This window comes from Diceros bicornis, chromosome 32 (assembly GCF_020826845.1).
Source record: "Diceros bicornis minor isolate mBicDic1 chromosome 32, mDicBic1.mat.cur, whole genome shotgun sequence".
Lineage (NCBI taxonomy): Eukaryota > Metazoa > Chordata > Mammalia > Perissodactyla > Rhinocerotidae > Diceros > Diceros bicornis.
The window spans coordinates 36932364-36944918 of record NC_080771.1 but is presented as its reverse complement, the minus strand read 5'-3'; the positions used below and the strand labels follow the sequence as shown (position 1 = coordinate 36944918).

Below are 12555 nucleotides of genomic sequence, written 5' to 3'. Positions count from 1 at the left end.
CAGCAGTAAGGGTGGGCCTGGTACCCATGGCTGCCCTGGCCCCAGGGGAGGGGTGGCCAGGGCTGAGAAGGACAGGCCTCTCCCAGCACCTCAGCGTGGGTCTTTCCCGTGTGGCAGGAGGGGTCCCAGAGTCCCTGAGACCAGTGGAGCCTTCTCCTGGGCCCCAGGAGGCCAGTCTGAGTTGACTCTGTAGCCAGAGCCCCTTCACACCCACAGCATCTCCCAGGCCCTGCGGCACCTTCCCAGCTCCTACAACTGCAGGCAGGGAAGTTGAGGCATGCAGAGCTGGTGCCAGGGACCCAGGGACACCAGCAGCAGGTCTCCTGTCTGGGTCTAGTCCCCAGGAGGGTGTCCACCTCTCAGAGCACCCCATGCTGCCCTCTGCCCCAACCTGACCATCCCCCCAGGGGCCAACCTGGCCAGGCCCCGGCTCTCTGCCACTTGCTAGCTCTGTGGGGGGCTGAATATAGCCCCCAAGGTATGTCCACTGGAGCCTGTGAATGGGACCTTGTTTGGAAAATGGGTCTTCGCAAGTGTGATTAAACTGGGGATAATCCAGATGAAATCACCCTGGCTTATCCAGGTGCGTCCTAACTCCAGTGACGAGTGTCTTCAGAAGAGCAGAGATGGGGAGAAGACGGAGGCAGAGGCTGGACAAGCCGAGGAACCCCAAGGGCCGCCAGAGCCACGAGGAGAGAGGAGAGGCCTGGAACCACCCTCCCTCAGAGACCCCGGAAGGAAGCCCTGCAACACCTCGATTTCTCACTTCTGGCCTCCAGAACCAAGAGAGAATACGATTCTGCTTGAGACACCAGGTTGAGGTGCTCTGTTACAGCAGCCACAGGAAACTTACATTCTGGGCCCTCTCTGAGTCTCAGTTTCCCCATCTGTACCAGGGGGCAGTTGGAACAGCTGCTACATGGCCATAGTGGGTTAGCAGAGAGTTCAGCCCCAGGCCTGCGGGGAAGGGCCGCCGTGGTCCTAGTGATCTATGGGCTCTCCCAGGGTCTGGGCGAGGCCACGCCCAGTTATGTGGTGGGGAGCACAGTCTCAGGGCCTTTCCCATGGGGCTGCGGGGCCCCGTGGAGCTGCCGGGTCCACTGTGTGGGGCACACGGGCTGGGAAGGCTGGGCGAGGCTCCTGGGAGCCGTGGGGGCCTGGGGAGGCCCACAGACTGCTGAGTGAGGCAGCGGGGCTGGGGCAGGGATGTGTGCAGGACCGGCGGGCGGGCGGCCCAGATGCTGCTCCACTGGCGCTCGGACCTGAGTGGGTCGGAACCGCTTGCCATCAGGGTGTCTCCCAGCGAGCCGCGCGCTACTCACTCCACTTTCCAGGGAGGAACCACGGGGCTGGACGGCCGGAGGCAGTAGCGACAGGGCCCCCTGCATGCCCTGGGAAGGGGACGCCCGACGCGGAACTCAGAAGCCTTTCAGCAGGTGAGCAGAGCTGGATGTGGGGCGGCTCGCGGTGCGTCTCCATCTGGGTAGGGAAGGACCTTGCAGCGCCCCACACCTGGGCTTGGGGTCTTCCCCGTGTGTCCCCCATCCCTTATGAATCTATTAGCTATTACAGACAGACATAAATGAGAATTGAAGAGGGAGACAGGGACATCAACAGGCGCGCACCCAGGCGTCGTGTCTCAGCCCCCACCGGCTGCTGGACAAGAGGCCCCTGGGCCAGGGCTTGCCCTGCGGTGAGGTTGGCTCTGCCATGGTAAGGACCCTGACACAGCCTTCGGGCTTCCTGCAGGGAGGACCGCTCAGAGCCCACGTGCCCCAAGGGCCCCAGCCCCCTTCCATCTCCAGGTGACGGATCGAGAGGCCCACCCAAAGGCCCCTCTGCGCTGACCCCTGGGTGAGACTCGTCTGAGGCCACACAGCAGGTCAGGGCCCAGGGTCCCATCTCAACCTCTCTAGCAGGGGCTTTTCCCCACTGGACCTGCAGCCCTGCTCGCCCCTCCTAGGTCTCACTGATGTCACAGTGGCCTCATGGCTAAAGTGGGTGAGCCCTTGGGGGATGACTAGACAGATAGATGGGCCAAGCCAGCGTGGGCCAGGCTGGGGGTGAAACAGTTCATTTGTTCATTCATCCACCTGTCCACCCATCTACTCACTTACCCATCCACCCATTCATCCATCTACCCACTCACTCATCCACTCACTCACCCATCCACCAATCCGCCCACTGACCCATCCACTCACCTATCCACCCATCCACTCACCCATCCATCCATCCATCCATCCATCCATCCATCCATCCATCCCCCCATCCACCCACCCATCCACCAATCCACCTACCTGCCCATCTACTCACTTACCTGTGCACCCATCCACTCACCTATCCACCCATCCAGTCACCCATCCATCCATCCCCAATCCATCCATCCATCCATCCCCCATCCATCCATCCATCCATCCGTCCATCCATCCATCCATCCATCCCCAATCCATCCATCCATCCATCCCCCATCCATCCATCTATCTATCCATCCACCCACCCACCCATCCACCCACCCATCCACCCATCCACCTACCTGCCCATCTACTCACTTACCTGTGCACCCATCCACTTACCCATCCACCCATCCAGTCACCCATTCACCCATCCATCCATCCATCCACCCATCCACCCATCCATCCATTCTGAACATTTCTTTTGTATCTGATTCCAAAGTTTTGAGCTGGCTAGGCCTCCAAGCCCTGGGTTTCCAGCAGGGGAAGCCACAGCTGGATCAGGGAAGGACCCACCCGAGATCACTCAGCAAGCTGGTGCCGGACCGGACTCTCCACCCTGGCCAGGCTCTGCACACTCTGTGTCCTTTCTGGGGCTCCCACTCCCAACTTTTGATGTGTGCAGAGACTGTGGGGGAGCGCTGTCTGGCTGTCTGCCCCTCTTCCTGCCTGCAAGCACCCAGGCCAAGGAGACGACAGGGGAAGGGTCGCCACACCCCCTCGGCACCGTCCTTCCTCTCCACACAGCAGAGACAACCCGCCTGGTGGCTGATAGGCATGATCTGGGGTGGGAGGTGCGTGGGGAGAGCTGGGACCCATCAGCCGAGCTTGATAAGGGCCCGCTGAAATGTTAGCAAAAATATTTAGACAATAAATGAAGTATCGGGAAGGCGTGCGTATCTTTAAGAAATCAATCATCTTGTGCGGTGTGTCTGGACACTCGGCGCCAAGGCGGAGATAGCGACCGCTGGAGAGATAAGGGTTAATCAGGGATTTAATTCTGCAGGAGATAAAGCTGCAGGGAAGCGCAGGCCGGCTCCTTCCTCCCTGGGCTCCTCTGCAAGAGCCTCAAAGGCCTCTGGTTTCTCTGGCACTGGCTTCCTCACTCCCCTCCGACATTCTCTCTCCATCTGGAGAGGGCTTCCAACCTCGTGCCAAGTCTCCCCAGGCTGACCTGTGCCCCAAGCCCCAGGGGGAGAGAACCCCAGAGAGGAGGCTGCAGGTGGAGGAGAGGGTCTCCCACCCTCAGTCCTGTCCTTATGGAGCCTGCCAGGTCTCGGGTGGAGCGGACGTGGGTTCCAATCCTCTCTCTACTATTTGATCCTGGTCCCTAACCTCTTGGAGCCTCAGTTTCCTCATCTGTAAAATGGAGATGGTGGTACTGCCTCCCAGGGCAGGGGAGGAGGAGACGAGGGGCTTGAGTGAGGATGGGCGCACGGCAGTGTGTGAGCCAGTCTGGAACACACACTTGTCCATCTTGGAAGGGGCTGACTGTCCCCAGAAGGATAGAGAAGAGGAGAGGTGCAGGCCCTGCCCAGACCACACTGACACTCCCCATGCTCAGCCACTTGGCTTTGTCCTGTCACTGCTTATGGGTTTTCTTGACACTTGGAGAGTTCAGAGACAGAGACACTGAGCTCCCAGCCCACCCACTCCTTCTTCCAACCATTAACTGCCCCCCAACAGCCTACCCTCTGAAGTCAACTGCTGCTTGCATGCCTCCAGTGACAGGGAGCTCACTGCTTCCAGAGCCAGCTCTAAACACACAGCTTCCATCCTACAATGATGCCAAAATCAGGCTCTTCCACGGAGTCGAAAGCCACCACCGGGAGCTTCCACTGTTCCATCCCTGCTTGGGACATGGGATGAGAAGGTCCTACCTCCTACAGGGCTACTGGCTACAGTGCCCACTGAGCTGTACCCCGTGGTAAGCACCACACGCGGGCCACCTCATTTAATTCTCCCAGCCGCCCTGGCCACTTCACAGACAAGCTGCACCTCTGCCCACGCTCTCTTCTGCCGGGAGGGTGGAGGGTCTGCAGGCTCAGGCTTCAAGGACCCTTCAGGGCTCCTTGTGTCCCTCCCGAGGTCCCAAAGGCTGAGGAAACGGAAGCTCAGAGAGGTCAGGGGCCTGCCTGGGGGCACACAGCAAAATGGCCAGGAGGTAGGAGACCCTGGGATCCAGATCTTGCAACATGGGGCCACGAAGGTGGGCATCCTCCCTCCTGGGCCAGCCTCTCGCAGACTCTCCAAGCACCTGGGCAAGCACCTGCCCCTCTGAGCCTGGCAGCTCAGTTGTGATAGGCGGTGTGGGCGGCCCAGGGGGCCTCAGCTGGGTTGCACATTTGGACCCCAGGAGACTTCAAGTTTCTGAGGCCCAGGCCCCAGCCCAGAGATTCTAACTTAGCTTGACCTGCAGCCCAGGTTTTATTACACACAGGAGTGGGTGGGGGCTGTGAGCACCAGTGTGAGGGTCTGCAGCTGGGGATTCTGCCTGTGGCTCCCCACTAGCCCCACGGACACTGCTGCAGGCCGAGTTCTTGGGGCCCTGGTTTCTGCCGCTGAGAAGTGGGGGCTCTAACTGCCAGGCTGGAGTTGGTTAGAGCTGTCAGGGCAGCATTTGGCCCCCAGGTGCTAGGGAAGCCTCACCCACATATCCCTGCCACTGCCCGCAGACCAAATGGAGACCTACAGGAGGCCCATGCCTGGGGCCTCGGGACCAGGAGACACAGCACCGCAGGGCACCTGCCAGCCAGTGCATACCCTGGATCAAGCCACACCTGAATGCCACATCAAGAATCAAAAAAGCCCCAGGCTATGGTTGCCTGTGCACATTTGGGGTGCCGGAGCATGGGCTTGAGGGGACCACCTGGGGTGCCGTCTGGCGTCCTAGGGAAGTGCTATCAGCGCTGGAGGTGTCCTGCACACGCTTGTCCTGCACAGGCCCTTCCCAGCTCCCGTCATACCATATGATGCCCGTTCCACTGGCCCATACTTACCTGTTCGTTTCCCATACATTGATGTCCTTTCTTAAGTGAAATGTATTTTAAAAGGAGCCTTTGTACCCCCTGCAAGAGGATGCCAGACCAACTTGCCATAAACAGAAGGTAGTGACCCCGAGACAAACGATGGCCCCGTGGTGAGGAACATGCTGCCTTGGATGGCACTGCCCAGGTGGGGCTTCTGAGTCACAGGACTGGAGGGGTGCTGAGGACACTGAGGTACCAACGGCGCCCTCTCCCTGTCATCAGAAGGACCCACAGGGACGGAAACGGACGAATCTTTCACCCTCTGCCATGGCTGTCCTGAAGCACCCAGAAATCACCTCCCTTATCACGGTGGTGGTGGCGCCTGTAAAGTCCCTGCCTGCTGCCCCAGCCACAGGCCAGGTCCAGCCCCACCGCTTGGCTCCTTGTTGCTTCCTCCCCTTCAACACCCTTCTCCTCTGCCTCGACAACTTCTACTCATCCGTCAAGGGCCTGCTCAGGGAACCCCTCCTCCAGGAAGCCCTCCTGTGCCCCCAGGCAGTTAGCTCCTCTTCGCCCCCCTGGTGCCAGCTCGCACCTCCCAACAGGTTCCACTTGAGGTGGCAGTTGCTCCTGTGCTGGAGTCTGGCCTGGGCCTGGCCCGGGGGCCGAAGAGGCCTGGGCCCTGGACTGGCCGCTGCCCTGCGGCTGCTGGGCGGGCTGGCCGGGGTCAGGGCTCCTTACCGGTTCCTCCTGCTCAGGGGATGAGGCTCTGCTCTGGACGCTCCCGCGGAATGGGCCCCAGGACAGGCCCTCAGCGAGGCCGCGTCGAGCCCGCACGCACCTCTGCCCATCCTGCAGCACCAGCTCCAGCTCATCTGCGGGGAGAGACATCAGAGGCGTGAGGAGCGCCCGGCCCTGGGGACTGCCCAGGTCCAGCCCCCCCGTAGCCCCCATCCCCCCAGGGGCAGCCAGGGGGCTGTGGGGCAGGGGAGGGAGGGCAGCCCCGTGGGCCCGGGCCTGAGTTACGCGGATGGTGGCTGGTGCCCGGGTTCTGGGGGCCACGTGTCCTGTCCGAGACAGGACAAGGAGGGGCCTGCAGCTGGGTCTGATCAGGCAGGCGTGCGGCTTGGGGACCGCTGCCGCCCTGTTGGGACGTGTGTGCCTCCCGAAGCCCAGGGTGCACGGGTGGAGCCCAGTCACCCCGCTGCTTACGCTGGGCGGGCACAGAACAGGGTCACGGCGCAGACGAGACTGCCTCCCACCCCTCCGCACGCTCCTCCCGGCCCCTTCCCGTTGGCCTGAGCCCGACTCCACAGAGCAGGCCTGCAGGGCAGCTGTGGAGAAGCCGGGCATTGGTTTCTGCGGCTGTAAGACGGAGACCTCAATCCTTCCTGCCTCCTCAGGTTGGTGTGAGGACCAGAGGAGTTAATCCACCGAGCACGCTCAGCACAGGGCCCTACAGGGGGAAACCGAGGCACAGCGCCACACACTCCTCCCCGGCCCTCGGCAAAGCTGGAATCTGCGCCCAGCGGCACTGACGTCAGCTCTGACCGCTCCCTGCAGGTCGGGAGGGACGGGCCGGCGGGGACCCCAGAATGCTGCTGCCCCCATGCACCCTCCCAGGACCTCTGCTCGCTCTCCGGAAAGGTCTGGGTCCTGACTCTCGCTGAGGGTGTGGCGCTCAGGGGCTGCTGCTGCCTGTGCCGTGGATGGGGCCTTGGGGTCGGACCGGGTCTGCAGTCAGGCTCCTGGGTTCAGCCTGGCCTCGCCGCACAATCCACGTGACCTCGTGAGTGGGCTGGATGGTGGCCCCCAAAATACACGTCCACTGGAACCCGTGAGTGTGCCCTTATTTGGAAAGTTAGGATCTCAAGATGAGACTGTCCTGGATCATCCGGTGGGCCCTACACCCAATGACAAGGGTCCTTAGAAGAGACACACAGAAGAGAAGACACAGGGAAGAAGCCCAGGAGCTGGGAGAAGCAGGAAGGACCCTCCTGGAGCCTCCGGAGGGAGCGCGGCCCTGCCACACCTAGATTTTGAGCTTCTGGCTCCAGAACTGGGAGAGGACAGATTTCTGATGTTTTAAGGCACCAAGGATGTGCACATTTGTCAGGCTGCCTGGAAGCCTCACACCTGGCACAACCCACTGGCCCCGAGCCTCACGGTCCTCACTGGACAGGGGACAGTGGTAGCCACACCCTCAGAGGGTGGCCCCTCCCCAGGCCACCCACCCTCTGCCCATGAAGGCCGGGCCACCTTGTGCCTCAGGTGCCACCCGGCTGCCTGGGCCACGGAGGCCCCATGTGGCCTGGCATGGTCCCCGTGTGAGCACACTGTGGCGGCCCCACTTCCTGGAGCCCGATCGGGCAGGCTGTGGCCTTAATGGGCCCGATTATCAGATAACTGCCGGCCTAATGGCAGAGATAATGTGCAAATACGCTGGGAGGCCCGGCTGAAACGTTCTAACTGGGTCCTTGTCTTCCCCAGGGCAGATAAGATGGCAGGGGACCAGGACGAGGCTGCAGAGGCCGGCGCCCCTTTATCAGCCCGTGGAGCGGGGGGCAGAGGCTGACTCTGTCATTTTGCGGCCCGCCCACGAGGGGCTGCGTCCTCTGCCAGCCCACCCAGGATGCCTGGGTCCCGGCCTAGGGCTCTGCCCACAGGCCACCCTCTCCCCTGGCCCTGCAGGGCCTGGCGCCGAGGGGCCGAGTGAGAGCTGGGCCACCATCAGGGATGGGAGTGTGGCCCGGCTGGCACCCACTCCTGCTCGAACGGCCCTATGAAGTCGGTCCTCGCCTCATGACCCCTGGACACATGAGGAACCCCAGGGCCCGAGAGGCCAGGCCGCTGGCAGTGGGCGCCAGGATCTGAACCCAGGCCGCCTGCTCCAGATGTGAGCCGGGGCCCTGGCCTCTCGTGTCCTGGGTGCAGCTTGGTCTCTGGTCCCCCACCCGGTGGGCCCTCAGGGAGTGGGTGCATGTGAGGGGCACTGAGGAGGAAGAGGCCATCTAAAAGGCCAGCTTGCTGGGCACTCATTTGTCCGTTGTCTGTCCGTCTGTCCAGCCATCTGACGGGTCCAAGCTCTGAGGCTGGAGGGAGCCCACTGTGGACCGAGCCTGTGTACTGGCCTCCCCAACTCAGGGCAGTGGGGTCGAGGGGGAGTCATCCAGAATCCTAACACCGCGGCCCCACAACCACCCCCGGACAACCAGACGCGCTCTGAGCCACACAGGCGCTGTTGGCACCTGGGCTTCTGGACGAGGACCCCACGTGCCTGTCTGGGCTTTCGTTCTCCTGCTGGGGCCACAGACAGGACAGGGACGGTGGCTGTGACTCCCTCGTTTCACACACTTTCCTTTCAGTCTCCAGAACATGCGGGAAGGAGCCCGTTTCTGGCCTGGTCGGGCATGGAGCCCCCACGAGGAGACGATGCCTTCCACCTGAGGCCGGTGCCCGCCTTCCTGCGGGAGGAGCAACGTGGAATTCAGCTCAGTCTTCCCACGTGTGGCCAAGTCCCACCCAGACTCGGGGACACAGCGTGGTGGGGGGCTGGCCTAGGTCACCCTGCGAGCGAGGAGGTGTGGGGCAGCCCTAGGCCTCCCGTCTGACCCAGCTTCTCACACCTGTGGGTCTGGAGGTCCCTCTCCCGGAGCCCTGCCTCTGGCTTGTCCCAGCCCTCGTGGCGATGGAAGAAGGGGGCAGAGCCATGCGCCACCCCGCCCTGCCCACGCGAGCACACATAGGCAAACGGCTGTGCTCCCTAATCGGAGCCCCAGAGCCGCTGCGCCGAGCCTCCCAGATAACAGCGTGGCTGGTATTTCCCACGGCAGCCGCTCCATCTGCTGGGTATCATGCACCACCAGAGAGAGGGCTGGCTCCTGATAAAAGCAGCCGTTCCACACGCCTGGGGGCAAAACCCACCACTCAGGGCTTGCTGGGGACTGGCGAGGCCTGGGAAAGGCAGGGAGGCCAAGGAACCGAGGGACCTGGGCTGGGGATCGGGCAATGGTCACCATGACAACATAACTCCCTGGTCCGGAGGAGGCTGTGTCTGAGGGGCTGTGTGTTCGAAAGGGCACCCCCTGTGAGTGGATGCAGGGCCATGGCTGGTACCTGGATCTTAGCCTCAGCTCATCCAGTGCCCTTGTGTAGTACACAACCTGTGCAACAGTCCACGGTGGCCCAGGGGATATTTAACATCCATCGGCTCAGATAACCTGTTTCCAGCTCCTAGTTCCTGCCCAACTCCTTGCGTGGCTGAAATGGGGTCAAGCAGGTGTTTAAGCCCAGTTGCACCTAGCAGAGACCCTCTCCCAACCAGATGTAAAACTGCATCAGAAAAGTGGGGGTGGGGCCGGCCCCGTCGCTTAGCGGATAAGTCCGCGCGCTCCACTACTGGTGGCCCAGGTTCGGGGCCCAGGCGCGCACCGACACACCGCTTCTCTGGCCATGCTGAGGCCGCGTCCCACATACAGCAACTAGAAGGATGTGCAACTACAACATACAACTATCTACTGGGGCTTTGGGGGAGGAAAAATGGAGGAGGATTGGCAATAGATGTTAGCTCAGAGCTGATCTTCCTCAGCAAAAAAGAGGAGGATTAGCATGGATGTTAGCTCAGGGCTGATCTTCCTCACAAAAAAAAAAAAAAGAAAAGTGGGGGTGAGGGGGGCATCTACTCCTGGAAGACTGAGACCTCAAGGCTAAGAAAAAACAGAAGTCTGAATGAGCAAAGGCAAGGGGCTGGGAGGCGCTGAGTTGGGGGTGGGAGCTGGAGGCAGAGTGACAGGCAGGGGAGACAGGTATTTTTAAGCAGTCTCTGTAATGGCCGGAGAACACAGACAGTGGTGGCTGTGGAGGTGGTCAGCCCCACTGCACGGACAGGAGACCTGGGCCCAGAGAGGCCCAGGAGCGCCCCAGCCACACGGCGAGCTCAGGCTGGAGGTGGGACCAGAACCCGGGCCTCTGGACTCACGGCTCAGTCCTCACTCAGCCACAGAAGCCAGTGTGGGCCCTGGGGCAGGGGCCAGGGAGCCTCTGCGCTGGGGGGCTCCCAGGAAACACGGGTGGTGGCAGCTCCGGCAGTGGGCCAGGCAGGGGGGCTTCCAGGTGGAGGTGTCCTCCTAGCAGCCTCCTGTGACTGGTGTCTCTCTTTCCTCCTTCCAGCTCCAGACAGCTGGGGGGAGTGGGGCACAGAGACGCCAGCCCCAGCCAGGTCCTGGCCAGTCCTCTGTGCTCTGTCCACCCTGGTCTCTGTTCCCTCAGCTGAAGACCAGGGGCAGCACCATCTGCCCCGAGAAGTCACAATCCTAACGATCCCTGGCCCCCGGTCATGGAGCCCCAGCCCAGCGCCTCGCACAGTCTGCAGGGATTCCTCCCCGCTATCCACCTGGTGTTCTGAGGGGGAGACTGAGGCTCAGAGAGGTTAAGTGACTCGCTCAAGGTACGCAGCAGGCAGATGGATTTAAACCAGAGCCCTGTGCTCAAGGCTGAGGCCTTGATACCCTATCTGGGCTTTTCTGGGCTGGGGGAGGAGGCGACAGAGAGGACAGGAGGCTGCTGGGGGAAGGGGAGAGGGTGGGTGGGCCAGCCTCTAGCTCTCCCGGCCCGTGGCTGACCCTTCCTGCTCTGTCCTCAGTTTCCCCATCTGCAGATGTCTCCTCTGGGGGAGGGGCAGGCCTGTGCGGCCTGGGTGGACCCCCCACGGGGGTCGGGCCACCTTAGTCCCAGGCACAGCATCGGGACAAAGACTGATTTATTCTGGCAAACAACCCCACGCACGTTATTTCCAGAACAAACACGCCTCGCTGGGATTCAATTTTGCCCCGAGCATCTGCGAGGAACCGGATGGGACGGTTCCGACTTTGTGTATTTACATGATTGCAATGTCTATTCCGGCCTCAAAACCCTCCGAGGGTGTCCGGACAGGACGGAGAAAGGAGGCCGGGCCGAGCTGGCTGGGAGAACTGGGGTCTGGAACCGACAGGCTGGGCCATGTCCTGCCTCCCCCTGCTCTCGCTGGGCCTCAGTTTACCCGCTGGGCTGGTGCTGAGAGGGGAAAGCCGCGTGTCAGCCGGCGAGGCCAGCTTGCTCTTCCTCCTCCGGGCGCCCGGCTGTCCTGAGGCCTGGGGCCCAGCCCAGCCCAGCCCTGCCACTGAGCTGCTGCCCTCACACCTGGCCTTGGCCCCAGCTCTGTCCCACGCCTGCGCCCTTGGCGGCCCCTTGACAATATGCACGACAAGCCAGTGACGAGGTTCTGATCTTCCCGCCCCACCGGCTCAGAGAGCTCAAGCAACTTGCTCCAGGTTGCACAGCAAGGAAGGGGTGCAGTCACTCCACCCAGACGAGATCCGAGCTCCTTTCTGATGGAAGATCCAGAGCTCCAACCCGGACCATCTGGCTCCAGAGCCCACCATGCCCAGCCATCCCAGGCCTCGGTTTTCCCCCCTGAGCAATGGCTGCAGCAGGCGGCTGGCAGCTCTGACTCGGGCGGCCCTGTGGGCTAGCAGGAGTGGCCGTGAGCCTGGGGGCTGCCTCCTGCCCCTGCTGGCTAGCTCCTCCTTCCAGGGGCCAGGATGTTGGTGCGAATGGCTGGCGGCCTCCAGAGCACAAAGTCCAGCTGCCCCGCGGCTCCCGCCCTGAACAGGGGGCTCTGGGTCTGCCTGCGGGCGCCCACCTTGGGGCACTGCCAGCACCCACATATCTAATCAGCCCCATCGCTCTGCCTGGCCCCGCCTGTGGCTCCCGTGGGCCAGCTGGCCCCAGCTCTGTAGGGAGCGGCCCTATCTCAGGGATCACGCTGTTTGCCTTTGATAAAAGTCACAAAAAAGAGAGAGAAAAAGGAGCAAGTGAGAGAGAGGAGGAAAACCCCAGGGGCCAGCAGGACCCGCCCTGGCAGAGTTCTAGAAGTCTCCATGGGTGGGGGCCCAGAGTGGGGCGGGCTGGGGAGCTATGTGAGCCCTGCAAGTGTGTGCTTCCAACACGTCCTGTACCAATGTGGAAACCAGGTCCAGAAAGGGTGAGCGACTCTCTCAAGGTCACACAGCAGATCGGGACTGGCAGCGGTCAGCGGGGTGGGGCGAGCCAGTCCCTCTGTCCCCCCTGGCCTGGTACCGGCCGGCACAGGCTCCTCCGCAGTCACGTGCTGTGGAGACATAGCTCAGCCCCTCCCACTGCAGACGCACCTCACTGGATGCCCCCACGACCTGGAACACTGGGGGTCTGTGCCCTCTTTACTGGGGTGGCGTGACTTGCCCAAGGTCATCTCCTCTAAAGTCCAGCCAACTTTTCCTGCCCCCAACTTGACCCTCCTGACCGAGAAAGCCATGAGCTGGGTGACAGCGGAGGCCCGA

At 62.1% G+C, this 12555-nt stretch overlaps 1 protein-coding gene across 1 annotated transcript in view; it reads right to left on the bottom strand.

The window, feature by feature from the left end:
* Positions 1 to 12555, bottom strand: part of ZFPM1 (zinc finger protein, FOG family member 1) — a 79003-nt gene that overhangs the window by 14798 nt on the left and 51650 nt on the right. The window contains exon 4 of the mRNA XM_058528449.1: positions 5942 to 6075. Within this exon, the coding sequence (XP_058384432.1) occupies positions 5942 to 6075 (134 nt within the window). The remainder of the gene's footprint in view (positions 1 to 5941; positions 6076 to 12555) is intronic.